This window comes from Mercenaria mercenaria, chromosome 11 (genome assembly GCF_021730395.1).
Source record: "Mercenaria mercenaria strain notata chromosome 11, MADL_Memer_1, whole genome shotgun sequence".
Classification (NCBI taxonomy): Eukaryota; Metazoa; Mollusca; class Bivalvia; order Venerida; family Veneridae; genus Mercenaria; species Mercenaria mercenaria.
Genome location: NC_069371.1, coordinates 20343562 through 20371394, shown reverse-complemented (window position 1 = coordinate 20371394; position 27833 = coordinate 20343562). Strand labels below are relative to the sequence as shown.

The following is a 27833-nucleotide window of genomic DNA, read 5'->3' as shown; positions in this document are numbered from 1 at the left end:
CAAAATTCCCGCTTTACCTGAAAGAATGTACAGAGGGCCACATAGGATCTTTCTCCACCATTGAAGCTTGATAGTTACCTTATGACTTAAATGTAAACCTCCAAACAAAGATATAGAACCCATGGCTGATTAATAGAAAATCTTCGTTTTCCACAGCTGGTACAACACACAGTCTTCGTGTCGCGTAGTTGAACATCCAGTTGTATAACAGGCATGGATTGTTGCCCGAGCCGATTCCCCCCACCCCAGACCCTACCCTTGTTGGCTAACTAGTAACTTATACTCATCAAAGTTGCACCCAACATTTTTGGAAATAATATTTTCTCAAAATGTAGACCCAAAACGCCACAGAGACGAATATTTTATACTTATATTTCAAAATTCCCCAGGGGGAAGAATCATTGACCCCTTAAAACGGGCGGAGTACCCCTCCAGTACTGGCCGTTGAAGAGGGTGTCGTGCACAACCCGGCATGGGTGGCCGCCACTCGGGGAAAACTCTTGTTTGGGAGGAACCCAGGGTGAGGTGTGAGGCGGGGGTGGCCTAAAATGCTTACAGCAGTTAATAGGAGGACCCTACGGGACCTTGACTTCGGGACGGGACCGGGTGGCCGTTGTAGATGGTGACGGTGTATGGGGGCCAGCATAGCGGCTACCCCGGGAAAACTTTTGTTTGGGAGGAACCCAGGGTGAGGTGTGAGGCGGGGGTGGCCTAAAATGCTTACAGCAGTTAATAGGAGGACCCTACGGGACCTTGACTTTGGGTCGGGACCGGGTGGCCGTTGTAGAGGTACCTTAAAATTAAGAAAAAAATGCACCAGAGGCAACCCTCGAAAATGACAGGGATAACCCTCCCATACACCAAACTTTTGAACAAAAAATGCAATTTAAGTCCAGCATTCAATACCTGTATTTCAAAATTGTCAATGGGAAAAGACCCTAACCAGCTAAAATAAGGTGAGTGCCCCTCTAGTACGTACCTAAAAATAGACAAAAATGCACCACAGGCCAACATTTCATACCTGTATATAAAAAACTTTCCCACAAATACGGACAGAGGAATCTAGTATACTGTGGCCAGTACCACGTTAGTGCTCAAATCTTTAGATATGAAATATATAACGTATGTATGATGCGGAACCACTGAAAAGCAAACGTGCAGATTAGAGTGAAAGGTCAATTCAGTCCTTCCCAAATCAAGCATGCATTACCTAGTCTTATCTCTAAGTTGTAAAGACTGTTTAACTTACCTTATTTTGCTTTGCGACATTTAGCGTTGGTGTTGCGACATGTAACGGTGGGCAAATTTTTGCGACATTTAACGTTAAAGGTGCGACATTTAGCGGCAGACGATTTTGCGACATTTAGCGGTGGTGGCGACATTTAACGTCGACCTTGCGACATTTAACGATGGTTGCGACATTTAGCGGCGTTGCGACATTTAACGTTGCCACATTCTCTAACAAAATCTCCAACTTAACAGATAATAAATTACATCATAATCTTAGCAAAATACTTTATATATAAATGCAAATTAGGAAATCAAAATCCAAGGATTGAATCGTTTATTAATTATCTCAAAACAATGAAAGAAATTGAAAAGCACATAGCATTAAAAAAGAATAAAATAACCAGCTATAACAAAAAGTGGGATCGGCTGCAGCTATAAATTGCGACATTCCAACATTTTGGAGATCTAAGTGAAGGATACTGTTACTTTCTTCGGACCATTTTATTTACCTTTTATTTCTTGAATTATCTCTTTCCAACTCATACTCTAAATCTCTGGCGCCTTTAGACTCTTATCTCATAACAAAACATCATACTTTACACGCCCAAATTCGAATCATCATACAATCATAATATATTGACTACGTACTGATGTATATTTGAATGTTCTTTTAGTTTTTGTTTATAATCATATTATATTGAATTACGTACTGATGTATATTTAAATGATTTTTTTTCTCTGTTCACCGATCTATTCAGAAGTATGTATCTAATAACTATCTACTATCTATATATCTATATATTTATGTGTGTGTAAAGTTTTGAATTAACGAGCTATATTCTTTGTAGCTCAAAAAAAAAAAAAAAGAAAAAAAAAAGTTTTCCGATGTTAGAAAAAGGTCAAGTAGGATTCATCCGCTTCCAAATAAACCGTCTTTCATCACCATTTATAGTTCTAAATGTATCGATTAAGTTTCGTTCCCTTATAATTGTACAGGGTTTTCTCTAGCTTTTCTGTTATTATCAACAGATCTGTAATTCATATAATCCTTGTCAACATCTAATACAATAGATTATAATCTCCACAAACAATGTAAGAATCATTTCCTATTGTGTCTATCCAGTTAAAACATCAGAGTTGAAACTAGGTTTATCAGCATTAAGACCATAAATGTTACATAGAGTAAATCGTTTCCCATCATAACTAACATCTAACTATAGACAGTTAGTTACCAGTAGTATCTCGCTGTACTGAGTGTACAACAGTTGGAATATTATTCTTTAGTAAAATGCAAACACCTCTAGAATTTGAAGTACCATGGGAAAAGTATCAGTCTCCATCCCATTGAGAGTAAATTTCTTTTTCTAAACCATCTGTAAAATGACAATCGTGTAAACAATAAAACTTAGCATTCTGTTTTTTTTTCAGGATATGAAAAATATCAATTCTTTTACTATGATTATTTAAACCCCGGCAGTCGTAAGAGATAAATTTTATTTTACTCACACTGACTAGGAATGTTTAGTAGCTTACTAATACAGTTCTAGCAGACAATCAACATCTTATACTTCTAAGTACATCTGTACTGTCATACATTGAATGCAACTGTATAAATGAACAGCTTGACATACAACAAATAAACGAAAAACAAACTATGTAACACTTGAGAACATCATAAATGCCTGTACACCCATTTTGCACAGCTTCTGATTATTACTATGTGAATAGCTTTTCGCGAAATTTCGTACCGAAGCTAACCTACAACAATACCACAATGCTACGGTTTCAAGGGTACTGGGGTAATACTTTTATTATACAAATTCAATTGTATAGAGTTTATAAAGACAAAAAAGTATTTTAGAATATTTATCGACTATGACTACTTATTAGTGCATGTCCCATTTACTGAACAAAAGGGGGAGGGGCAGTGAGTTCAATGCAATAATACAAACTATTCCTTGATTACATCAACAAATATCAAGACATGAAAATTCTTCTCTCTGCATATGCCTTAAAACGCACATTCACAAATAAGTTTACACGCTAAATTTACAGCTTATAACATATGTTCCACCAAATTAACATTACATATTCAGAACAGTCACGACACCCTGTTCCTCTTGGTCATATCCATATGGTTATCCTCTGGAAGCCTTCTGTCCCTCTAATCCCATTCTTTTGTCTTCCCGCGAGCTTTTCTCAATTTGTATTTTTATAATAATCCCAACATCTGAACTCATCAACTGACGAAAACTAGGTTTTTTCTCCAGTAGTTTTACTGTTTTTAACATGAAGTAAACATCATGCACATCATAATTATTTTTACAGAATAGTTTCGTTCTTTGATATCATTTTATGAAGGCCAGTGTGTCCTTTTGCCTATGCGTAGTGATGCATTTAGGCCAAATAATACTTCATATTGTGACAATTAAACAATGAATACTTTGATGAACGAACGTTATACATGTATATACATTTTGGCAGGTCAAGAACACGCTTTCAGTAGTTCTCAAATGTTTCAACATGCTTACTGAATATTTACCTAAAATTTGCATCACAATTTTCATCCACTGTTCATATTCAGAATCTAATGTCTTTTACTGCATAACACTAAATTACTTATATCACAGCAGGAATTGTTGTCTTTTTTTTCAATACAAAATTTGGCGAGACAAATGTGACATTGAACAACAAAGGACACCAGTAAAATGCTTCGGATATCTGACATGGCGTTTATATCAAATATTTTAATTTCCAAGAAAGTCAACGGATGCATTCAACATCTCTCCTGTAGATCCACTGATGACAGAAATTTTGAACTGAGTTTCACCAATGTCTATTTCTACGTCGAATACAACATAATCTGGCCAACCTCCTTCTGGATGCTCAACAACTATTTTGGCGACCCGTTCGCATCCTTCCTCGTTAGTGTATGCCGTGTTTGGGTTAGCGAACTGTACAGCTCTATACTACAATCCTCCAGCTTACTCTCCGGCTGCCGTCTTGAACCTTCAAATCTTTGTCTTATTCGCTCTCCGTGCTTAAGGATTTGTCCTTTATCAATGCATTTCTTGAAAATATCGGAACAATATGAGCCGGATGCACGGGTTTCTCTTCATCTGGCTGGGTGCTTTTTCATCAAATGGTTCGGACGACCGTAGACCATACACGAATGGAGATATCCTTTCACTTATTGCCATCCGTCTTATCGTGGTCAAAACTGCCCCCTTAAGAACGTGTAGGTCAGCTTCTTCTGGTTTGACAATATCTATACCTGGTGACTGCTTAAAAATGGCCTGTTTTATCTTCTCCCTTAGATAAAGCGAGTCAGCGAAGCCACCAACCACCAAAAGCGAATCGATTGCATATGACTGTGTCTGAAGGATTTCTACTATCTTTGCTACAATATCATCAGAAATCTGTTTGAAGAAATAATCAGCCACTCCAGATATGATTTGAAATTTATCTCTCTTGAATATTATCAATTTTTCATGGTTTCTTTCTTTAACGTATTCTGCTGGTGTTTTACGATGTTCTTGTTTGATTATGTCGGTTAATCCTGTAGGCCATTTCAATCGCATGGGTTTGTCGGTATTGACTGTAACCCTTTTCTTTTTGCTCTCAAAATCTCGTAAGAGATCCATATACTGACTTCTATATGTTGTTCTAAAGAGTTTTATAATATCGCTTCCAAACACTTCCTCCAAAAATAAAATAAACTTCTTATTGACCTCCGTTCCTCCGAGAGCACCGCCTGTTGCTCTGAAAAGTTCACGCAAATTCCCGCCAGTTAACACCAAGTGTGTTGCGATATCAGCCGTCCCACCTGCAAAAAAGGACAGAAAACTTCACTTGACGGACATTGGTCCTACTTTCAAATATGCTAATCTAAACACCGGTGGAAAGATAAATTTTGTTATAAAATGTACATATATATATTGCCGAACGGTCTCCTAACAATCAAAGCTTCTCGCCCACAGTTTGGGTGAAAGTTTTCAACATGTTCATTTTCACCAAGTTTGGCACAGAATGTATATATGACACAGAAAAACGAGTAAGTGGATGAAAATAAAAGTTAGGTATTGGTTAAAATGCAAGAAGAATGTAAATTTTCTGCTTTATTTCAAAAGCGTTTCAACGGTTTACTACCTTCTACACAATATTTTTGGGTATTTATAAGAATATCTTGCAAAAATCTTATGTCAATAAGTTTGTACCAGTAGTCACTTTCAGAGTACTCACTTTTTATGGATTTTTGGGAGTAATTATTTTCGCCTAAACGTGTGGGCGAGTATCTTTTAGAAAATAAGATTTATTATAACCTGTGATTTAAGTCGCATTGCTAAGAAAATTACAACAGTTGTAATATCCAAACGACAACTGACCTCCCAGATCGGCTACGATATACGTGTGATTCACTGGGAAAGGTTCCAGTTTAACTTTTCCACCAGTTCGTATGGTTCTCAATGTACAGTGCGCCTGGCAATACACGCTTGCCGCCTCTGGCTCCAAAACCAACCTCAGTCGACAGTTGTCTATACCAGCCTGAAGATAAAACAAAATAACTGTAACAGTTGTCTTTAGTATCACGGTTGTCAAAGTATTAAACAGATACGCATATGTGTTTACAAACTCGTCTGGACATCTTGCATGGGCATTCTTTGATATTTTAGTGTCATGCAAAGACAATGGTTATCATATGGCACAAAATTATTTCCGCTTTATTTTTTATTACATACCAAAGATGTCTCTTGTTAAATTGGTAAGAGCATATAAAGGTAACAGCTTGTTATACCTGGTTTGCAGATTCCTTCATGAATTGTTTCGCTGGCTCTGACCAAATTGCTGGTACAGTTAGAATCCAAAGGATATCGTCGTCTTGAAGTGCTGTCAGGGAAGATCGTACTCGTTAATCAATTTTTGTTTCATATATCTAATGGACTCCGAAAAGATCTTCATAGCCGACATCTGCTTGCCTTCGTTATCTGTAAGATGTGTCTCTCGAGAAAGGTTCTGACATAAATAAATGTGTTACAGGTGAAAACAATACCTTTAGATTTAAATATAGACTAGTACGTCACGTAACTTTTATATAAGATAATAAAAACTCTTCAAAAAGCTACATGAGATTTTATTGTTATTTTCAATTGAGATTGAACAGTTTTATTGTTAAATATGTCAGGGGACAACTCTATTGATATTTCCGCTTGTTGATAAGGCTCTGTTAATCAAAACTCCGCTTGTTGGACTGCATGTCATAATAAACTTGTTATTGTTCATATCGAAGTGGTGTTTCGATTTCTCAATTTTTGTAGTAAAACAACCGATTTTTAAAATGTATTTTTAAAAAAACTAGAAAGGTGTCCTTGACAAACTGGGACAACGTGAGGACGGGACATATCAGGAATTTTAATGCATATTGTTTTAAGCATTTAGTCAAACTAACAGGTGTTATATATCTACTTAGGTGGGAAGAAAGCATTACCTCGGTTTTATATAATTCCATTTTGAAATTTTCGAAATAGTACCATCCCTCTTGCTCTTCGTCGTCCATTAATATGCTATAATGTTCCTCAGCTTCAAAGCCAAAAGAATGAAAGTTCCCATCGGCGTCGAACAACACGACTGTAGGTGCTTTTGTTCTTGACAAAGTTGCCCCATATTTGCGTATATTTGAAGGGGTTCATGTCTAAAAATGATTGCATAAACATTCAACACAGAATCAGTCATTCACTATAGCAGCAGCTTACCTTTTTCCATTAAATTCGTAGGAAACTATTGTTGCCAGCTAACAGACCAGTTTTGGTGCTTTGTCTTTGTTTTAATAACCACTATCTACATTTCTGCATGTCACATATATCGTATATTAAATATGTGAAAGAATAATACGACGAAATACTGAAAACAGAACACTGTGAAACAAAATCACATTTCTTAGATATAATCAGTTAAGATCTCGAAGGAAATTATTTTAGAAAAATATGTGCACTCAAATAATACTTTCTCCAAAAACGGCCCAGGCAACCTCAGCAACTGCAAGAACGAATGATTATAAAACTAATACTCGGCTGTGTAAACCTTTAGATGAAATCATATTAAATATTCAGCAATCAGTTAGAACAGCTTTTTCAATCATATCATCTATCTTTTTAAATAAACTGTCTTTTTTATGTCATACTTTATTTAAACGTTTACTTGTAAAAAGTACTGTTGCCAGGAAACGTGGGAAACATTGTTAAAAAGCGTACAGACTCTTCCAAAAATCATGGCTAGAGATGTTTGATTAGACTGTTTGGAATACAGTTAAGATGCCTCACATATGTTGTGACATAGTTTGATGAGGGGTAAAAAGAGACTTTTTAAATATATGGTATGAAATTATGAATACATGAAAAAAGTACTGCATAAAGAACACTGTGTAAGAGACTGGATCTTTTTTTCTTAAATATAACCTTTTTACATAATGCAGGGGCGTCGGAAGGTGTTTGATATTGGGGCCGCGAGTGGGGGGGGGGAGGGGTAGGTACGGGAGGGGGAGGTAGGTACGGGAGGGGGCATCCCCCTCCCGTAAGGGGGTAAGGGGGACCTTCCCCTGAAATTTTTTTAAAACTGGATCATAAATGGCGAGTTCTGGTGCATTTAAGGGTACTGAATCGCAAGTCTCCAGTATTTTCTTACTATTTACATGACTATAAGCAAAATAAAGTTTAATAAACTCTTATCAGAATTAATAATGTATAACGCAATACAAAGAATGCATGTATGTTTTTTTTTTGTATTTAATGTATTGAACAATAATCATTCATGTTACATTCATTTCTTTCTTTTTTTTGTTTGAAATGTCATTTTTTGAGTAAAAACAATTTATGTAATTAATTCCTTACATCTTAGCGGTGTGATAAATCTTAACACTTACCTCTTTCATTAAATAAAAGCATGATAATTATTTTTCTGAATTTTATAAGTTAATACCTTAGACCTTTGCGGCTTGGTATAAGTTAAACGTTCCATTGACTAAAGACATGCCAATTAAAAACATGCTGATTTGTTCATGCGTAATTAAGTCCAATCACGGACACGTGTGTATAACTCCAATTAACACCCCCGATCGTGTCACCGTCACCACGGTAACACACTAATCTGGACAGCGTGTATTGTTTAACGCGAAGAAAAATTTAATATACTATACAAAATATTGGGTCCGCGGACCTGCGACTCCAACTAATGAATTTACAAAAAATCTTTTTTTAATAAATAAACCACTAAAATCATGTCGTAAAATTTAAAGATACTCATCCACGAATCTTAGCTGAACTTTGACCTATAATCAAATAAAAGGATTTGACCGTCGTTACCTTTTGCCCTTGACCTTAGATCCAGTGTACAACAAATGTACTTCACTTGTACATCTATTCATCCGGCGAAGTATGAAAACTCTGTTACAAAAAAAACTCTTTACGTATTGAGAGATTCCTGTGACAGTGACCTTTGACATAGTCATAAACAAGTGAATGGAGTATTGCCACGCAGTACAATGTCTCTTATCGGCTAATATTATCATCCGAAAATTTGCTATTGTTAATGTCAGGTTCCATGGTCAGATTTTAGCTAAGGGTTCTGCATGTTGTTACAATGAGGTGATAATTTGAGCCAAGTTTCCTGAAAAATCTTCAGTAGGCTAGGACATAATTATGGAACGGAAACGAAATTCCAATGCTTCCTTCAATGGTGACCTTGACCTTGTATCAGTGTGCCTAGAACATAGAGCATGTCGTCTTGATGATTTGAGCATTTGACCCAAGTTTGAAGAAAATGTTTCAACGGGTTTGGGACTTCTGGAGAAGGCACGAAATCCTATGACCTTTAACTGTGACCTTGACCTTGAGTCGGCGTTCCTGAAACATGAGTTCTGCGTGTTGTTCTGATAAGGTTAGCATATAATTAGTAGGGGACTAAAAGCCTGTTATTTGCTCAGAAAGTATGAGTCAACACAAACGGTACCATCAATACACTTTACATTTAAGAAAATGTCCGAAAGTGCACTGTGACCTTGACATTCACGGTATATGTACAGTTTTTGAATACGACACATCGTGATGTTATGGTGAACATTTAAGTCATTTTAAAATCCCATCATGAATGACAAAGTCACAGGCCGATCACTATACTTACATAATGAAAATCAACAAAGTTTTAAAGTGCACTCTGACCTTTTCCGTTGACTACGGACCTGAGTCTTACACGTGGCACGTTTTAATGTTAGACCTGCAGCCCACTAGGCCCCCGAAGGATTCCCGAAGGCGGAATTTGCAAAATCGGGATGTTTCGGCATGTCTTCGCGATGTTCTGGAACCCTTCTGTGTCCTTCTTGAAACCCTTCTGGCACTTCTGGACTAAGTCAGAATCGAAAAAACTTCGGCATCCAAATTTTAAATTTGGACGCTGAATGTTTTATGCGGGACGGCTTCGGGATCTTCGGCAAACCATCGGCAGTCATTCGGGATGTTCGGGAACCCGTCGCCATTTACTCGGCATCTTCGGAAAACCTTCTGCAAGGCTTCGTAATCTTTTTAGCCATCCCGAGTGGTCTTTTCGAGGTATGGGTAGATGACTTACCTCACAGGGTTTGCTCAAGGGATAGCAGAAGATTCAAGGGAATCCAGGCACCAGGCCCTAGCTCTTCTTCGAATAGACTCCCTTGGTTCCTTAACGTGCCGGATGTATAGCACCGATACACAGGAGCTTTCTTTCCTATGAAAGACCAGTACTTAGCCCCAATGTGTGAAGTCGCCAGCCCCTGGTGAGACTCGAACCCGGGACCCTTAGATTCCAAGTCGTGCGCTCTACCACTGAGCTATCATTACAAGATCATGAAGTAATTGACCGGACACGAAAAATTGCACAGTTTCATCGTTTTCACGTGATCGCTTTTCAGACGCAATATTCTTGAAATGGTTATAAAATTGTTCTACTGGCACGTCACCGATTCCAGATTTACGACTGTTTTTGAACATTTTCCAGAAATCTTTGGGTTTCTGCCTTCGCATTTTATTAATTTCAGCACATCGTTTTATATTACATGTATAGTCATTCTGCGGTTTTCTAACACAGTATTTGTAATCTTTCTTCGATTGTAACAAATTTATTCTGGTTCGGTCATTTCTATTACATATAAACTGTTGCAATGCAACATGATACATTTGCTTCTTTGCGAGAAATTCCGCACAGAACCATCGTTTATTTTCATTTAATTTAGTATCTGTTAAAAATGCACATGTAGACACAACCAATATCCGTTCGTATTTCGTTTGACAAATACTATACTCTCAGTGTGTAAATATCTCATCTATCTTATCTTATAGTAAGCTCTGTTGAACCGTAATTTTCACACAAACGAATTCGTCACACGTGGGAAAAATTCGTACGAATTCCTCACAGGTTGTGTGACAAATACGTACGAATATGTCAAACATTTGTGAAAATTTAGTTCTGTACCTATACCCCTCTTCAAAGCAGAAACGTATTCTTCACAAGTCAAAAATGTAGAAAAAAATTGTATAAATATTGTTCATACGAAATTTTCACACATTCCTAACAACAGTTTATGACAGACAGATCAGGGAGGGGTGGGGGGCATATTGTTGTTTGCTATACTTAATCATTTTTCACAGGATGACAGAACATAATAATGAGAAGATGACCCATGCAGAAATTTAGGTCATTGGATAAAAGGTCACAGGGGTAAATGTCATATTCTTCAGCACTCAATATCTTGATAATTCTTTGACACTGATACTTCTGTCCGTCGCATTTCGTGTCCGGTCAATTACTTATGATTCATAGATCGGTTTTCCAACAACTTGGCACAAGTGTTGACCACATCATGACAATGTGTAACATGCAAGACCAAGCTCCATAGCATAAAGGTCAAGAGCACAGTGCACTTTGTTGTTTTTCACTTTATAAGGATAGTGATGGTGTTGTTGTGTCTGGGGCATTACTTTGCCATGCATAGAAGGATTATAGAATGACTTGGCAAAAATGTTAACAATAAGACCTGCCGTCTACTTTCAGCCCGATGCTTTGCGAAAGGGTTGTCAGCCCGATGCTTTGCTTGCGAAAGGGTTGATAAAAGTTTGCTAGTTTCGGGAACCTTTCGGGATCATTAATATATAAAATGGGCGGAGCCTTGCCATCGGGTTCGTTCGGCATGTATTCGAGGAGTGGCATACTAACGGTTGTGGTAAAAACGCCGAAACCTATGCTAAGTAGCCGAATGCGGCGCGAAAGAATGCCGATAGCTGCAGAATTGGCTCCGGAATGTTTCCCGATCATACGGAAAGGTTGCGGTAACACTGCAGAACATGCTGAAGAGTTCCCGAATCATTGCCGATAGAATGCTGAAATGATGCCGATCGATCTGAGAGTCGGGGTATATAAATAATGCCAAACTACTATCTTGTTATGATAGGTCAATAGTAGAGCGCACGACTTGGGATCAAAGGGTCCCGGGTTCGAGCCTCACCAGGGGCTGGCGACTTCACACATTTGGGCTAAGTGTGGTCTTCTCCAGTAAAGAAAGCAATATCACGAAGACATACCGAAACATACCAATTTTGCGAATTCCGCCTTCGGGAACCCTTTGGGGGCCTAGTGGACGGCAGGTCTAACATAAAAATGTGTAGCGTGTAAGACTCAGTTCCATAGTCAACGGAAAGGGTCAGAGTGCACTTTTGAACTTTGTTGATTTTCACTATGTAACTTGTATTGTGAACGGCCTGTGACTTTATCATTCATAATGGGATTTTAAAATGACTTAAGCATAAATATTCACCATAACATCATGATGTGTCGTATTCAAAAACTGTACATATAGCTCGAATGGCAAGATCATAGTGCACTTTAGGACATTTTCTTAAATGTAAAGAGTATTGATGGTACCGTTTGTGTTGACTAATATCTTATGAGCAAATAACAGGCTTTTAGTACTCTACTTGTTATATTTTCACCTTATCAGAACAACACGCGGCACTCATGTTTCAGGGACGTCGACTCAAGGCCAAGGTCACAGTGCAATAGAATTTCGTGCCTTCTCCACAAGTTCAAATGCCGTTGAAGGATTTACTTCAAACTTGGGTCAAAAGCTCAAATCATTAAGACGACATGCTCCATGTTTTTGGCACACTGATACAAGGTCAAGGTAACCATGAAAGAGATATTGGAATTTCGTTTCCGTTCCATATATCCTAGCCTACTGAAGATTTTTCAGGAAACTTGGCTCAAATTATCACCTCATTGTGACAACATGCAGAACCCTAAGGTAAAATCTGACCATGGAACCTGACATTTACAACAGTAAATTTTCGGTTGATAATATTAGCCGGTAAGGGACACTGTATTACATGGCAATACTCCATTCACTTGTTTATGACTATGTCAAAGGTCACTGTCACAGGAATCACCCGAAACGTAAAGACAACAGAGTTTTTATACTTCGCCGGATAAATAAATTTACAACTGAAGTACATTTGTTATCTTAAAATACACTAGATCTAAGGCCAAAGACCCAATGTAATGACGGCCAAATCCTTCTATTTGATTATAAGTTCAGGTAATATTCGTGGATGAATATCTTTAAATTTTACTGCTTATTTATTTAAATGTCAAATCACTACCTGTTACAAATACTGACATACGCACTATTTATTTGGAGGGGATGGGGGTGGGGGTGGGGGTGTGGATGGGAGAAGGCGTCACTTTCAAAAACGCGATATTCGATAATACAATAATGAAAACGCGAAATCACAAAACTACGATAATGAAAATGCGACAAGCGCGTTACTACTAGACCATCGTGCCACCCTATGGGGATTTCAGAGATCGGTCTACTTTCGCGTAGGAATATCAGCGGGCGCATTCATATATACATAGTACGACGGGAACCAGACTAAAGTGAGCCAAAACTGACTGAAGTGAATCGCTCCAATAAATAATATCTCGTCTACTTGTCAAAATATATCAGTTCAATTTTCATGATACTGAGGAGTTCATTTAATTAATATTCTCCTGTCTCGGGAAGTTGAAAAAGGTGTGAGGCACTTTTATCCATTGTGGCGTATACGTAGTAGGTTTTTACAGGTATGTACGTAATTTGACCCGCCCCTCCCTACCCACACACACCCAAAAATTCCCCTCGCCCAGAAAAATCATTTTCTTGCCAAGATGCTCATTTTTGATCTTGACCCCCCCCCCCCTCTCGCTAAATATGCCCTTGAAATTAATTTTGTCTTTCTGCTATTCTGCTGGAGTTATTCTGCTTTTCTGCTATTCTGCTACTAACCGTAATTTTCAGACACGAATTTGTCATATGTGTGAACAATTCGTACGAATTACTCACACATGTATGACATATTTGTGAAAATTCCGTTTGTATTAAGAGGTGGTTAAAAAATGGGGCTCGAAAATTTCTCAATACCTTCTTGTGACATATTCGTACGTACTTGTCACACAGTGTGTGAGGAATTCGTACGAATTTTTCACACGTGACGAATTCGTTTGTGTGAAAATTACGGTTCAACAAAGTTCAATGCACATAGCGGAACCTGGGTTTTGTTTTTCTTTCTATAGTATACTTTATATATAATTAGTTTAGTTTATACATAATTTATTTTAGGTAGATTGTGAAGAAAGTTCTACAACTAATATTAATTTTAACTTATATTAAGATTTAAATGTTCAAGTGCGTTTATAAATGCAGGTCTGCCATTAAACATAAAACCTGAAACTATGAAATTAAGCAAGTATTTGACACAGATGATTCTAATACTGACTAGATAAGAGATAAGAGTAATATGTGTAAATGTGGCTAAATTTTTAATTGTTGTAAGATTAAAAAATCCGGTATACGATGGGTTTGTAGTATAATTCGCAGGTATATATTTCTCACGAAAATCATTATACAAAGGACATATTAAGACAAAATGAAACTCATCCTCTACAATACCTTCACAGTAAAATCAAAATCGGGTTTCTGCTGAAATATTATAGTATCTCCCTTGCTCTATCATAAGACTATGAGATGACAATCTAAATGCAGCTAAACACTTTCTATATTTAATAATATCAACACAAGGTATGTAGTTTTCTTTTCCATGTTGCAATTTAAAATCTTTATAGTAAGACAATTTTACACTATTGCACTACTGCAATATTACACTGCAACATTGATTTCTCCAATTTTGTAAATATTGGTCCTTCAGCCTTTTAACATATTCAGTTAAAAACTATTGGTGGTTTTCGATATACTGTGCTTCCCATATATACCCAAAACCATTTTGTTGAGACTCTTCCTAACAAGTGTCACCCAGTTTTTATATTAATAAAGAAAGTAACATCAAACACTCCAACGTTCGTTGACTTATTTCGCTGCTTAATTTATAAAATGTTTGTTCTAAATATCACGCTTCCCGCACACAGTGAAACTGACACCTGAGTTCTTCACCCACGCGAATTGTTATTTATTCATTTGATACGGGTCTTGCTATAATAATGGCAAAATAAAAGAAACTAAAAAGCTAAATGATTGTAGACTACCATCAAAAATACATATTACATACAGGTCTGTCTCCCTGTTATTAATCTCTTGTTCAGTAAGGCAATGGTTAGATATACACTTCATAAGCCGCACCCAACATTCCAATTGATAATGATTAATACTAGTAAGATCCAAATCTTACAACAATAGGTAATTCGAAACCATTGAATGAAAGGCCACAATACTTTAAAATGAATATGGGGTTTACAATGCATCGTTAACTGGTTTAAAATATAGATTTTTCAAAAATTGACTCCTAAAAAAACAAAATGGTGGCTTTACATGTCAGTTACCGCGCAAAATTAATAGCTTTTATCTGAAAGTACGAAATTCTGAGCATTTTTATTTGAATTATTTTTAAACAAACGTTATTTGCCGAAATATTTTTCATGAGTCTTTCGCTCTGAATAATGATCAATATTTGGCGGCTTTTATGCAGTTATATAGAAATGTTATGCGGAATATAAGAAAATGGATGATGGTCGCTGATGTTTTTTGGGAATATAAGTGGTTGAAAGATAACTTATTACGGCCATTTTCAAATAAAAATTGTGCAGTTTGATTTGTAATACCTATTTTTCCGTTTCCATTGATAATTTGGTACTTATATACTTAAACTATGCTCTAAAATTGTAGAAAATAGGGATTTCTTGAATTAAATTAATATAACCATTGAAACGAATCCCGTAACCTATATATCTAAATTTTAAATTGAAAGGCGATGACACTGGTCTATTTAAGGAACACAGCTTCAGCTCAACACTTCCTATAAGAGCAATAATAGCAAGCACAAAGATTTTTTCATAGTTTTAAGCTTTGAAACTTGTTTAAATAAATGCAAATAGCACGAATAAATAACTTACTTTTGAAATAAAATGTTTTGAAGCTACATCAAACGAGAAAGATAATTTTATTTAATTTTTTTCTAAGAAATTACGATAAAAAACAAGATATAAGATATTTTATACATCTATGTTGCCATGGTTACTTTAAACCTTAAGATGAATAGGGTACGTTAAGTGTTTGGTATTCTGCTAATAATATTACTCTAATATTCCATGTTTGTCAATAACATAATGGAAATTATTTTAGAATTAAAATAATTTAATTTATTTTTTCTCAAATTGTTGCTCGTTAATTACCGTCTGCTAGTTTATTAAATTGTCGTCTGTTTTCGTAGATAAACATGTCATCGATATTGTTACACTTGGCTGATCTGAACTGGTTCCTATTGATACTGGTACCCAGTCGATATAATATAAATACCAATAATCTCGTGCAGTTCTCTCACATTTTGCTAGCTACACCGTCGGTAACGTCAAAACTACCCGCCCGCCACACCCTGTATTTATAGGAAACTTTCGAAACATAGAGTTTTGCATCTTTAATTTCGGGCTAGTATTGTAGTTTTAACAACTTGCTAGAATACTTTGTCAGTATTTTTATATACACTTTACTGATCTATTTATGTTGATCTTACATCATCTGTGGAATGTTTTATGAAACTGGTTCAAAGTTGTAAAGGAAATTGGCATAAAGTCCATCTATTTAACAATAGCTAACGTTGATGTTCTAGTTCAAGTTAATTGTTATTGTCCACCCGGTCTTGACGACTGAGTTGTTAGGTGCTGCCGTCTTTTTACTTACAATTGCAGGGTTAAACCGTGCCAAAGTAAATTGATGAGGGTGACATACCGGAGAGCAATAACACTGCAGGAGATAACACATCCAGCCATCAAAATGTATGACGGGGCTAGATGTCATCTTGTTACGTGACCAAGGACTTCCAAATGTGAGATGTTCATACCGTGTTATGAAGAAAAAAACTGTGACATTTTGATGCAGTGTATATAAATTTTGTTATTTAAGAAAACGGTTTAGCATGGGCGTGACTATATTTGTATAAGACTCTCCAGTATAATTTGAAAGTTTTTATACTTCTTTAAAAAGGCACGGGATAGTTGATTGATATTAATATACGTATTTCTAGTATTAAAATATATAAACTAAATGTACAAGAAGACAATAGTAAAGTAATAAAATTATTAGAATAAGTTTCACTTTTTAAGTTAAATGTGTCGTATTGACATGAAATTCAAGGACAGGAAAATAATTATAGGAAGTATTGACTGTCGTAAATATTATTTCATGTGAACTTAAAAACTTTGTGATCACAGTTGGATATCACTAAGAAAATTCTACTATTATTTGTGGTAACAATTATTATGTAGGACACTGGCTTTTTAACTGTGACATTTGATAGACCTTAATATTAGTTTTTCTTCATCTTGTCATAATACTATAAGTAAAAGGTGTTTATTTATAATACTGGCTTGAGGGATATTGTCGCTCATAATATGTTGGCGGTAAAATTCTGTCGGCCGTGAGGTGAGCGGATACGGTGTTTGTATGTTTGCATTCAAGTTGCGTACTTTGGGGTATCATATGTTTACCAGTTTGTGTTAACTGGATAGTAAAAGGTTTTGCCCTAGTACTTGGCAATTCCTAGTGTTGCGTGTGTTGCGTATGTTGCGTATGTTGCGTTGCTCTCAGTGGTGTCACTTTGCCTTGCCTTGCCTTGCCTTTCATTGACTCGTGTTGCGGTTTCGCTCATTCTCGGTGAAACCCGAAATGGGTGGAATGGTAGCTCGACGTTCAATTGAAATTGTTGTGTGTTTGCATTTGAGTGATACCTGTTATAAAGTGCAAAGTGTCTTGTGTTGCTTTGCCTTTGAGTGACACCTGTTACAAAGTACAAAGTGTCTTGCGTTACTTTGCGTTGTTTGAGTGATACCTGTTACAGAGTACAAAGTGTCTTGCATTGCTTTGCCTTGTGGTCCGTTGTGTTATATTGCCTCGCTTTACATTGGCTAGGGTTGTGCATTTGACCGCATCCCGGTGACACCCGGGCTGGGTTGGATTCACAATTCGAAGTTCGATGGATTGCGCAGTTGCGTTGTTTTTGCAAGCCTTGGGTTGGTGTGTCTGTACATTGAAAAGTGTCCGCATTTTCCTTCTCCTTTTGATATAAAATACCTTTCGTGGGTCATATACTTTAAACCTGGATAAAAATTGTATTTGATGGGACAGAGATAATCTAACTTGAAGTTGTAGCAGCTAAAGCATTAAATTACACGAAATACAATAAATTGCTACGTTTCAACTAATTTCAAATTACCCTGGTAACAAGGTATAATACCTCCTTAACATGCAATTTAATGTAAATTATATCATCTCAGTTTTCCAATCAGGAAGTTAAATTTCTAATTCGGCAAACTTTGAAATTTAGAAATTTTAAAGTTGAATAAAAATTTTATTAGGACATTTAAAAAAATTGAAAAGTAGAAATTTAGAAAAAATATCTCCGGCTCACAATGTGTTTTTCGTTTAATAACACCATGTATATGTTTATGCACCGGGTCTTCAGAAAGTAACAACGAAAAAAATAGCGATTTAGCTTCCCGTTTTGGGAAGCCAATTTTTGTATTTTGTCTCCAGATTCCTGTTCGGGAAGTAGGGAAAAATCATAGATTGTTTCCCGTAGGGGAAGTTTCCCCTATACTATGTGGAACAGAATTAGGGCAAACACTGCATTGTGTTTTCGTACATCCAATCTTGCGATTTACATATATGCACTTGTGATTCTTATGTTCACATGCTGCCTTCTGACATCTCATTTTGCATTGTTACATGGCATTTGTCCATCTTACGTTTGCGTGTTTCTTTCTGACATTCGTACATGCTTAATTCTGAGAAATGATCTGTGCTTGCTTCATTTTTCTAAGATATTCGTGTTGCTTTCGGAGATGCTGTAATTTGACATACTACATTCATTATTCATCTTATTTACTAGTGGTTACTTGCATCGTGCCTTCTTGGTAGCTATGGCAAGCCAATTGTCCAATAATTACGTGAACCCCGGTTCACGGTCGGAAAACTAGGATTCTTGCATAAAAACTACTTTTTTCACTGGAACCGCCCATGTATTAACGGGAGAAAAATCGTGTGCAAACAAGGCAGTTCACGTGCTGTTAATACCCGATTTTTATTTTTGAAATGCTTTCCCAGGGACGTATATGTAATTCTGCGCAGATTGACATCTGGTATCTGCGTCTTTTTTCTTTCATAAAAACCTCTTCTTGAAGCATTAAAGATGCAATCTAAACCATAGAATGTTTTACAGTATCAGTAACGAACGCCAAATGCGCTGCCCCCAACATTATTCGTACTCGTTTCTTTCCTTGTTTACTCCCCTTTTAGAACTCTGCGTCAATTCAGATTTTGCAGACAACAGTGAATGTTAAAGAATCGCGTGTTTACCTGTGCGATTCTTTGTTTTTAGGTATCATATTTATGATTTTGGTTAGTATCAGTCAGTATGTTTTTATCTAATTTCTCGAAGAATTTATATAAACAGCTTGGAAACTTGACACTACGTTCGTACTCATCCGTACTCCAACTGCGTGTCCGTACTCAATCATGGCCAACATTCCAATACATTGACCAGTAGTTTCGGCAAAAGTAGTCTCCCTTGAATATACACGGATCGCGGACCCGATAACGTTTATCGGTAAACAGTTTTACTATAGATTTGATTTCGGTCCATGCATTCAACGAAACTTATAACTTCACCCAGCATATACACGGGGGAGGAAGTGTCACACGAAGGATGGAGTTCTTCTGATAACCTGTCATGTTTTCTTCTGATAACTGTTACGGAGTTCCTGAATACATATTCAGATATATTACATATTATTCTTCTTATTCACGTTCTTCATCCTCACCACAAGCAATAGAATAATTTTAGTGCAAAGTTGCAAACATAAACCACTTTCTAACAATTTTATGCCCGACTTTTCAAATGTTACGGAATTCAGGTGATAACTCTGAAGATGTCACGGAGTTCTTATGATAACTTTTATTACTGCGAAAGGTGTTTCTTGAGCTGTGTTAAGATACTTTTTAGCTAATTTAATTATTTACAAAGGGTGTTAATGATGTTCTAACGTAATATATTTATCCAATGCACAGTATATATACCGGGCGTAAACCCTAGTTTACACTCGTGAACCCAGGTTTACGTTCGATAAACTAGCTTTCTCGATTGAACTATGAATTTCGGTCGTTATCCTAAGTTTACGAGTGTGAACCTATATTTACGAGCGTAAACCTGGGTTCACGTGCGTGTACCATGATTTACGAACGTGAACCTATGTTAACGACCGTAAACTTGGGTTTATGACCGTGAACATGGATTTACGACCGTAAATATGGATTCACGCTCGTGAACATAGGATAACGACCGAAATTCTTAGTTCAATCGAAAACCTGGCTTCACGTTCGTAAACTATGGTTCACGCTCGTAAACCCAAGTTCACGGTCGTAAACATAGGTTCTCGCTCGTAAACATAGGTTCACGTCCGTAAACTATGGTTCACAGCAAGCCAATTATCCAATAATTACGTTCTTGGTCGAAAAACTAGGATTATCAAATATTAACCTATATTTACGAGCGAAAACACAGGGTAATGGTCGTAAACCATAGTTTACGTTCTTGAACCCATATTTACGTTCGATAAACTAGGTTTCTCGATTGAACAATAAATTTTGGTCGTTATCCTAAGTTTACGAGCGTGAATCTAGGTTTACGGGCGTGAACATGGGTTCACGAGCGTGTACAATATTTTACGGACGTGAACCTAGGTTTACGACCGAAAATCATAGTTTTGTTCGAGAAATCTAGTTTCACGCTCGTAAACATAAGTTCACGCCCGTAAACCTACGTTCACGCACGTAAATATAGGCTCATGTCCGTAAACTATGGTTTACGGTCACGGCCGTAAACCTAGGTTCACGCTCGTAAACCTATCTTGACGCTCGTAAACATAGGTTCACGACCGTAAACATAGGTTTACGGCCGAAATTGATAGTTGATTTGATAATCCTAGTATATCAATCGTAAACCATGGTTTACGTTCGATAAACTAGGTTTCTCGGTTGAACTATGAATTTCGGTCGTTATCCTATGTTTACGACCGTAAACTTGGGTTTACGAACGTGAACCTACGTTTACGAGCGTGAACTATGGTTTACGACGTTATCCTATGTTTTCGCTCGAAAAAATAGGTTAGTATTCGAAAAACCTGGTTTTACGTTCGAAAAACCTGGTTTATCGAGCGTAAACCTAAGTTCACGCTCGTATACCCAAGTTCACATTCGTAAACATAGGTTCACGTTCGAAAATATAGGTTCACGTCCGTAAACTATGGTTCACGGTCGTAAACCTCGGTTCACGTCCGTAAACATAGGTTTATTGCCGAAAACCCATGTTCACGCCCGAAATTTATTGTTGATTCTATAATCCTAATATATCGACCGTAAACCATGGTTTACGTTTGATAAACTAGGTTTCTCGATTGAACTATGAGTTTCGGTCGTTATCCTATGTTTACGATCGTTATCCTATGTTTACGCTCGTAAACCCCGGTTCACGCTCGTAAACCATAGTTTACCAACGTGAACCTATGTTTACGACCGTGAACTTGGGTTTACAATCGTGAACCTACATTTACGAGCGTGAACTATGGTTCACGGCGTTATCCTGTATTTTTGCTCGAAAATATAGGTTATTATTCGAAAAACCTGGTTTTACGTTCGAAAAACCTGTTTTATCGAACGTTAATCCTAGTTTTTCGACCGTGAACTAGGGTTCTCGTAATAATTAAACAACTGGCGTGCTAAAGGCAGCGTCAATGGTGTATACTTATTGATTAAAAGAACATAAGTGGTTCCTTAAATGTTTAAATGCAAGGAGTTTTGATTCTTACATTTAAATTTAGCTAATTTAGATGTGGGTTATGATGCATTTTGACAACATATATTGATATATTCTCAAATTCTTGTTCAAGTTGAGATAACCCCCTTGTACTAAAATACGGAAACACACGAATTGAACCGAGAGTGTTAATGCTACACGTCTGGTAATCGGACAAACAACATATATTCTTATCATCTGAATCCGAGTGAAATTAGCTTTTTTTTCGAAACACTACCACCTTAAATATTGTGTAGTCTGCAGATATTCATAAGTTTAAGACATGCGAGCACACACAATCTCACTTGTCACTATGCAGAATGCAGCATAGCACTAAGCATAATGAGGTTACCATAACGTACATCTCTCATTATGATACCAGAGGGCTCTTTTATCTTCGTGCTCGGAAGCTTCCGCTAAGTCACGGAAAAAAATACCACACTGCGTTTTGTCTATGTGTCCGGTGACCGGACCTTACCTGTTTGATTTGTCTAGGCGTCCGGTAATCAAGTTCGAAAAGGCCTGTGCAATCAAACAGTATGCTTGTTATTTATTGCATTCAGTCAAGTTTCTAAAAGTAATATTAAAACGCTATAACATTCGTCGACTTTTTGACAGGCAGCTACGTTTACTATCCAAATGAAAATCTCCCTTTTAATTGTTAATTATGTTGAATAAGAGTATTGGACCTAAAAACTTTCGGTGCTGCTGGTGATACACTACAGCGTTGGTCGGGTAGTCATTTAGTCGTACGTTCAAACCCAGCGGCACACTTTTTAAAACTTTTTTGTTTGTTTTGCTTTCGGTTTCTTTTTAGTTTTAAAACATGATTTCTGTTGGTTTGCTGATAAAAATTGTATTAAATGTTATTTTATTCAGCTGTACGGAAAAGGATCATAAAGATGAAACATCTGATAATGACCAAGTGACCTTTTGATTTTTACGTTAATGGGTTCTACGCAGCCTAAACATATTTCCTACTACAATTTCATCAAGCAATTTTAATGCTATTCTTGTCAGATGGTTTTAGACGAAAAATGTTAAAAACAGCAGCAACAGGTTTGTGAGTTTAGATCGCATTATAAGGTATATAAACATGTACGTTAACATGTAAATATATTTTACATGGCCTCGATTTGCTGATTTTCGAAACTGATGTATCTTGATGATTAATGGGCTATGTATTTAATTTAGCGGACTGAAATTACTCGTTTAATGGTAATTCTTCAGCCCACCCCAAAACACGCACAAGCACACATTTGGTCATGTTTTTAAAAAGACTCAGACTCAGATCATAAACATTCTTGAGGACCATTTCACATATACTTCGAACCGGAACCGGAAATTAGAATACATTATTATAAATGGGCCATTTCACATATACGCCGAAACAGATACAAATGGTAAACCGAAACTGAACCGAAAACATGCACGAATTTAAAGTCTAGCTCTATTACCAAAGTCGGGCCGAAAATGTATAAAAGTTATGTTTTTTCCACAAGTTAGTTTATTATGCTTCCCGAATGGGAAAGCATATAGCCACCACTTCGTCTGTCCGTCTGTCCTGCAATTCTTGTTCGGGACATTTCTCAGCAACCACTGGCTGGAATTCAGCGAATCTTCATAGGACGCTTCACTTCAAAGAGGAAATGCGCACTTTTTCTTCATGTTCTGGTGGGATGATCTTTTCACTGAGTTATTGCCCTTTGATTATTCAACATTAGTATGCTATATACTACCATTTCTTATCCGGAGTATTCGTCAGCAACCACTGGCTGGATTTCAATGAACCTTCATTGGAAGCTACACTTTTAAGGGGAGAAATGCGTATTGTCTTCATGTACCGGTCGGATGATTTTACAAAGAGTTATTGCCTTTTGATTCTCCAACATTAGTAAACTATAGCGCCATCCTTGTCCGAAGATTTCCTCACCAACCCCATGCTGATATTTAGCGAAACTTCATGGGAAGTTTCACTCAACAAATGTTTACTGGAGTTTCAAGAAATTTCTTTGAAAGCTTCGCTACTGAAACAAGGTATGTGCTAAGTCGGTGAATTCCTCTTTTGTACTTTTAATATGCAATAATCATACTTTGGGGAACATCCATCGGTTTTACCGTTATTATCTATTTTTTCCTCTTCTAATGCAAAACATCTCTAAATGTTCCAGGATCATCGTACAATTCCTATACGAGATGGCAGTATTCTCCCTTTATGGATCACAATACCAATTTCATTCCCCGTCGTCTACTTCGGCGTCTTTTTATTAATAATATCCAAGCAGTGAAAATCTAGCCGATTCCAAAACGTAAAAAAAAACGGTTCGGTGTATGTGTGAAATGACCTTTACAATAATCAACGAAATTAAATTTCCCAACAAAATAGTCGTTTTGAGCAAAACCATGATTTTTTATGCACAAAATTAAAAGATTTTACAATAATTAAATTTGAATAATTTACCAAAATATGTCAAGGTCAAATTTAGATAAATGAGCTAGTGATTAAATCTTATTCCTACTGATATACATGTTGTATCTGTATGTGGTAACCAGGGGCGGTTCCTGGATTTTTGCTTTAAAGTTACATCTTAGTTTAAGGCTATCAGAAATATATTTTACGCTCGTCCGATCTTTGCTGGAGACAATTAATTCAACTCCCGAGTACATGTGGACATAATTTGTAAGCACATTCAACCCGTCCAGTAGCCACTTTTGTCATCATCAGCACATAGATAACATAAACACATGGGGAAGGACTGTCTAGTTTAACCACAAGCTCATACTACGAGTGATGCATGACACATTGCAGAAAAACAATGTCATAGACTAATGAAGAAGTAACCATGTTATTAAAATGAAACAATTAAGCATGCATGAATGTCAGAAAGAAACACGCAAACATAAGATGCACAAATGATGTAAAATGGGATGTCAGAAGGAAGCTTGTGAACACGAGAATCACAAATGCATATATGTAAATTGTTTTTGCCCTCTGTTCAATACTATACTACTGTACAATGTACAATGGCTTTTGTTGCTGTATTGTCATTCCTTTTCAATTTTGCAGTTTAAATATTGTAATGTTAATTATGTATATATAAACCTATTAAAGAACGTTTTTTTTGTACTCGCGCAACGTCACGTCGATCGAGAAAATCAGTTACATTTCGCACTATGATTTGCTTGATATCATTTTTACTAAATGTATAATGAATATAGCTGACAGGCATATCCGACTTTTATCTAGACACTTTAAAATCTGATTGCTGTGAGCATGACTGCTGGCTAAACTATAATTATTTTTGAAGTACTGCATATCAGGACTTCATGAGCAAAAACAGGTATACTCAGCGTCACTGAAAAGTTACCATCCTAATGGCCCTTATATTTAAAAAAATCGCATTGGACTGTGTTAAAAGCATAACACGACTACATTTTTAACGCAGCAGAGACGTCACTCGTTAAAGATTTTTTCAAATTCGATGAACTCCATTTGAGGCACGGACTGCACGTGCAAAATTACTTTTTCGAGCAATGTCGACATGTACGAAAATTATCGCAAATCATTCATCGCACTTGAAAGTTAATCGACAGACTAAAAGGAATACGTTAAAAAGCAGAATATCTTTGCTACGAATGCCACGTTGAAGGAACGATCAACGCCATCAGGCCGTTGGCATGGTTGTCGCCGAACTTTCATGTCGTGAAATAGCGCGTCGTATGGGCTGTTCTCACCTGACAGTCATAAAATGGGTTAGGAAACATGATCAGACAGGATCTATGAGTAATAGACCGCGCACAGGCCATGAAAAAGTGACGTCGATATTGTATAAAAAATAAAGAGGTATATATTAAGTGGTAACTTTTCAATGACGCCCAGTATATTTCATATATCTTTAGAAAAAATACTCTAAAGGCATCATTAATTTGCATAACATTAAAACGATGCGGCGTCTTTGATTCCTTGCATGAAAATTTTCTCGTAAAGTATCTTGACTATTTACTAGAAGCATCGACACGTTAAAGAATTTGAAACGTCCGTGAATAAAAACTTAAAAGGGATATTATTTTTTACATCCATGGTCATGAAACTAGAAAAGTATGTAGTTTCACAGAATTCATGCAGTTTTTAGTTTTTGTATTAAGGGCAGCGGCGTACCAGAGGTTAAGGGGTAGGTAGCCCAATCCGGGGATCCTGATAGGCATCGATGCACTGCATCACATGGTCGTCCCAGTCAAAGCAGCTGGTTTGATAGCGCAAATTTTCTTTACAACTGAGTTTGTATTAACACAGAGAAGGTTAGAACAAATATGCTTCCTAATAAAACACAGATTATTGCTGGAGTAATTAAATTAAGTTTCAATATCTGGACAAATATTCCATTTGCAGAAATATTTAGCGGCCATAGTCACGTGCGTCTGTGTGCATTAGGGGAAGAGAATGCGGAAATTAAAGTTGAACACGTTTTAAACTACACAAATTTTACACTTGCACATTTTGTATAAAATGGACAATGTAATAAAAATTATAATAAATATGCATTTGCATTAAGACCCAATTGACGGTAGATTATCCAAGTACATGCGCTAAACGAATATTATTTTGAACAAATGCAAAAATAGAACTAAACTTTATAAGCAACTTTAAATAAAAATAAAAAAATACCTGAAAGCAAACGCGTATCCAGACGAGAATGTTCCAATGTCAATAGCTGCTGTTACGATAGAACCAGTGAACGGCGGAAGAGCCATTGGTGTGGCCATCTCCGAATTCACTTCGTTGTTAATAAACACGAACCCAGGTGTAAAGTAAAACGATATTGCCTTTAAATTTCCTGTTTGCGCGACAAAACCTGAAAGATATTGTCACTGATATTATAAGATTAGTTATGACTTTTTGTCCGGTTTCGCTGTTTCATCACACATTTCTTTTAAAATGCATCTGAATGCAAATCATTGTACAGATTGAATATTACATGACATCTTTCTAATGTAAATACACATAATACAATCATATGCTGATTTATTCAGATTGATTTAGATCCATCAAAGGAAAATTAAAAAAAAATTGGTTGCAATTTAATTCAAATTTTGTAAGTTTGATCTCATATGATTTGATTTGATTTGATTTTTTTTTATAATAAACTGGGTCTATGAAACGGGGTAACTGTCAACTAATTAACAGTCCTGTCTACTAAGTTACTTTGTTTTATGTTCATGAAGAAATATATAGTGTCGTTAACCGAATTACGTTTTCCATGGTCATAGAGAATGATATAATAAATCAGTAAATCAATGAAAAGGTTTGTATAAAATTAATTTAATATCGTGATATATTAAAATTTTGATTAGGATACGCATTTATTCAAGTTCCTTTTTAATCATAGCTCCATTAGCATTAAGCAACCGAAACATGGCAACGATATGCACAATAACATGTTTAACTCCTGAGGTCCAACAAGTTAGACGTACTAGAGTATATTCAAATTTATACCTACGTTCTTTTTATTTTATTTTAATGACTTAGATTAAGCTCGCCAAGCCAATAAACATCCTAATTTGTAAACAAACGTGCGTATCCAGGAATCAGAACATTTTGTTTTTATCATGTTTTCCGCTCGTTCTGTGAATAACAGTTTTCTTGTTTTTATTTTCTGACTGGTATAGAAAACTGTCAGCTATGGACAATTTTGGAGCTAGAACCGAGGCGCAGTGGTTTACACCATTGTACATTGAAAACCGGATAAGCTGATGGTAAAGTGAAGTTCCAGTCTTTCCCCGTAACTTAACAGACTTGGGCCCAGGACTCCATCCACTCTTCCTCCTCTGCCAATTGTGAGCCAATATCGTTTAGCACTTTAAAACTAATTTAACTTAGACAGCTTTTATAAAACATGTTTTGTCATAATCTCAGCATATTTTCCAAAATGCATTTTCACAATCTTTGCTCTATCCAAAACAAGATGATATGTGAAAGTATAGCTTGGAGTAGTGCGCATAACAACATCAGTACCAGCCCTTTTCACCAATTGCGGTCAGGCTCCACCTACGTCTTTGCACCTGCCAACTGTCAGCCTATATCTTATAAACTGAGCATAGGTCGAGGTCAAAAACAAATGTTTTATTACAACTTAAAAATGCTTTAAATGCTTTGTCTATTAAATTGATTAATAAATGAACAAGTGCGAAATGGTG

The 27833-nt window shown here is 36.5% G+C and overlaps 1 protein-coding gene across 1 annotated transcript; it reads right to left on the bottom strand.

Moving 5' to 3' along the window:
- Window positions 1–1550: 1550 nt before the first annotated feature.
- On the bottom strand, window positions 1551–26453 carry LOC123532373 (heat shock 70 kDa protein 12A-like). Its single transcript, XM_045313797.2, has 5 exons — window positions 26305–26453; window positions 6716–6919; window positions 6026–6243; window positions 5616–5775; window positions 1551–5056 (listed from the first exon to the last, which is right to left on the bottom strand). Exons 3-5 carry the CDS (start codon window positions 6044–6046, stop codon window positions 4290–4292), a joined length of 948 nt encoding a protein of 315 aa, XP_045169732.2. The 5' UTR covers window positions 6047–6243; window positions 6716–6919; window positions 26305–26453; the 3' UTR covers window positions 1551–4289.
- Between the last annotated feature and the right edge of the window lie 1380 nt (window positions 26454–27833).

Bases quoted from the DNA above. Each gene is read 5' to 3' on its own strand.
- LOC123532373 (XM_045313797.2), bottom strand. From the start codon at position 6,046: ATGAAGGAATCTGCAAACCAG. The intron at 5,776-6,025 runs GTATAACAAGCT...TTTTATCTTCAG, and splicing joins TGAAGGAATCTGCAAACCAG to GCTGGTATAGACAACTGTCG. The intron at 5,057-5,615 runs GTCAGTTGTCGT...CCTTTTTTGCAG, and splicing joins TATCGTAGCCGATCTGGGAG to GTGGGACGGCTGATATCGCA.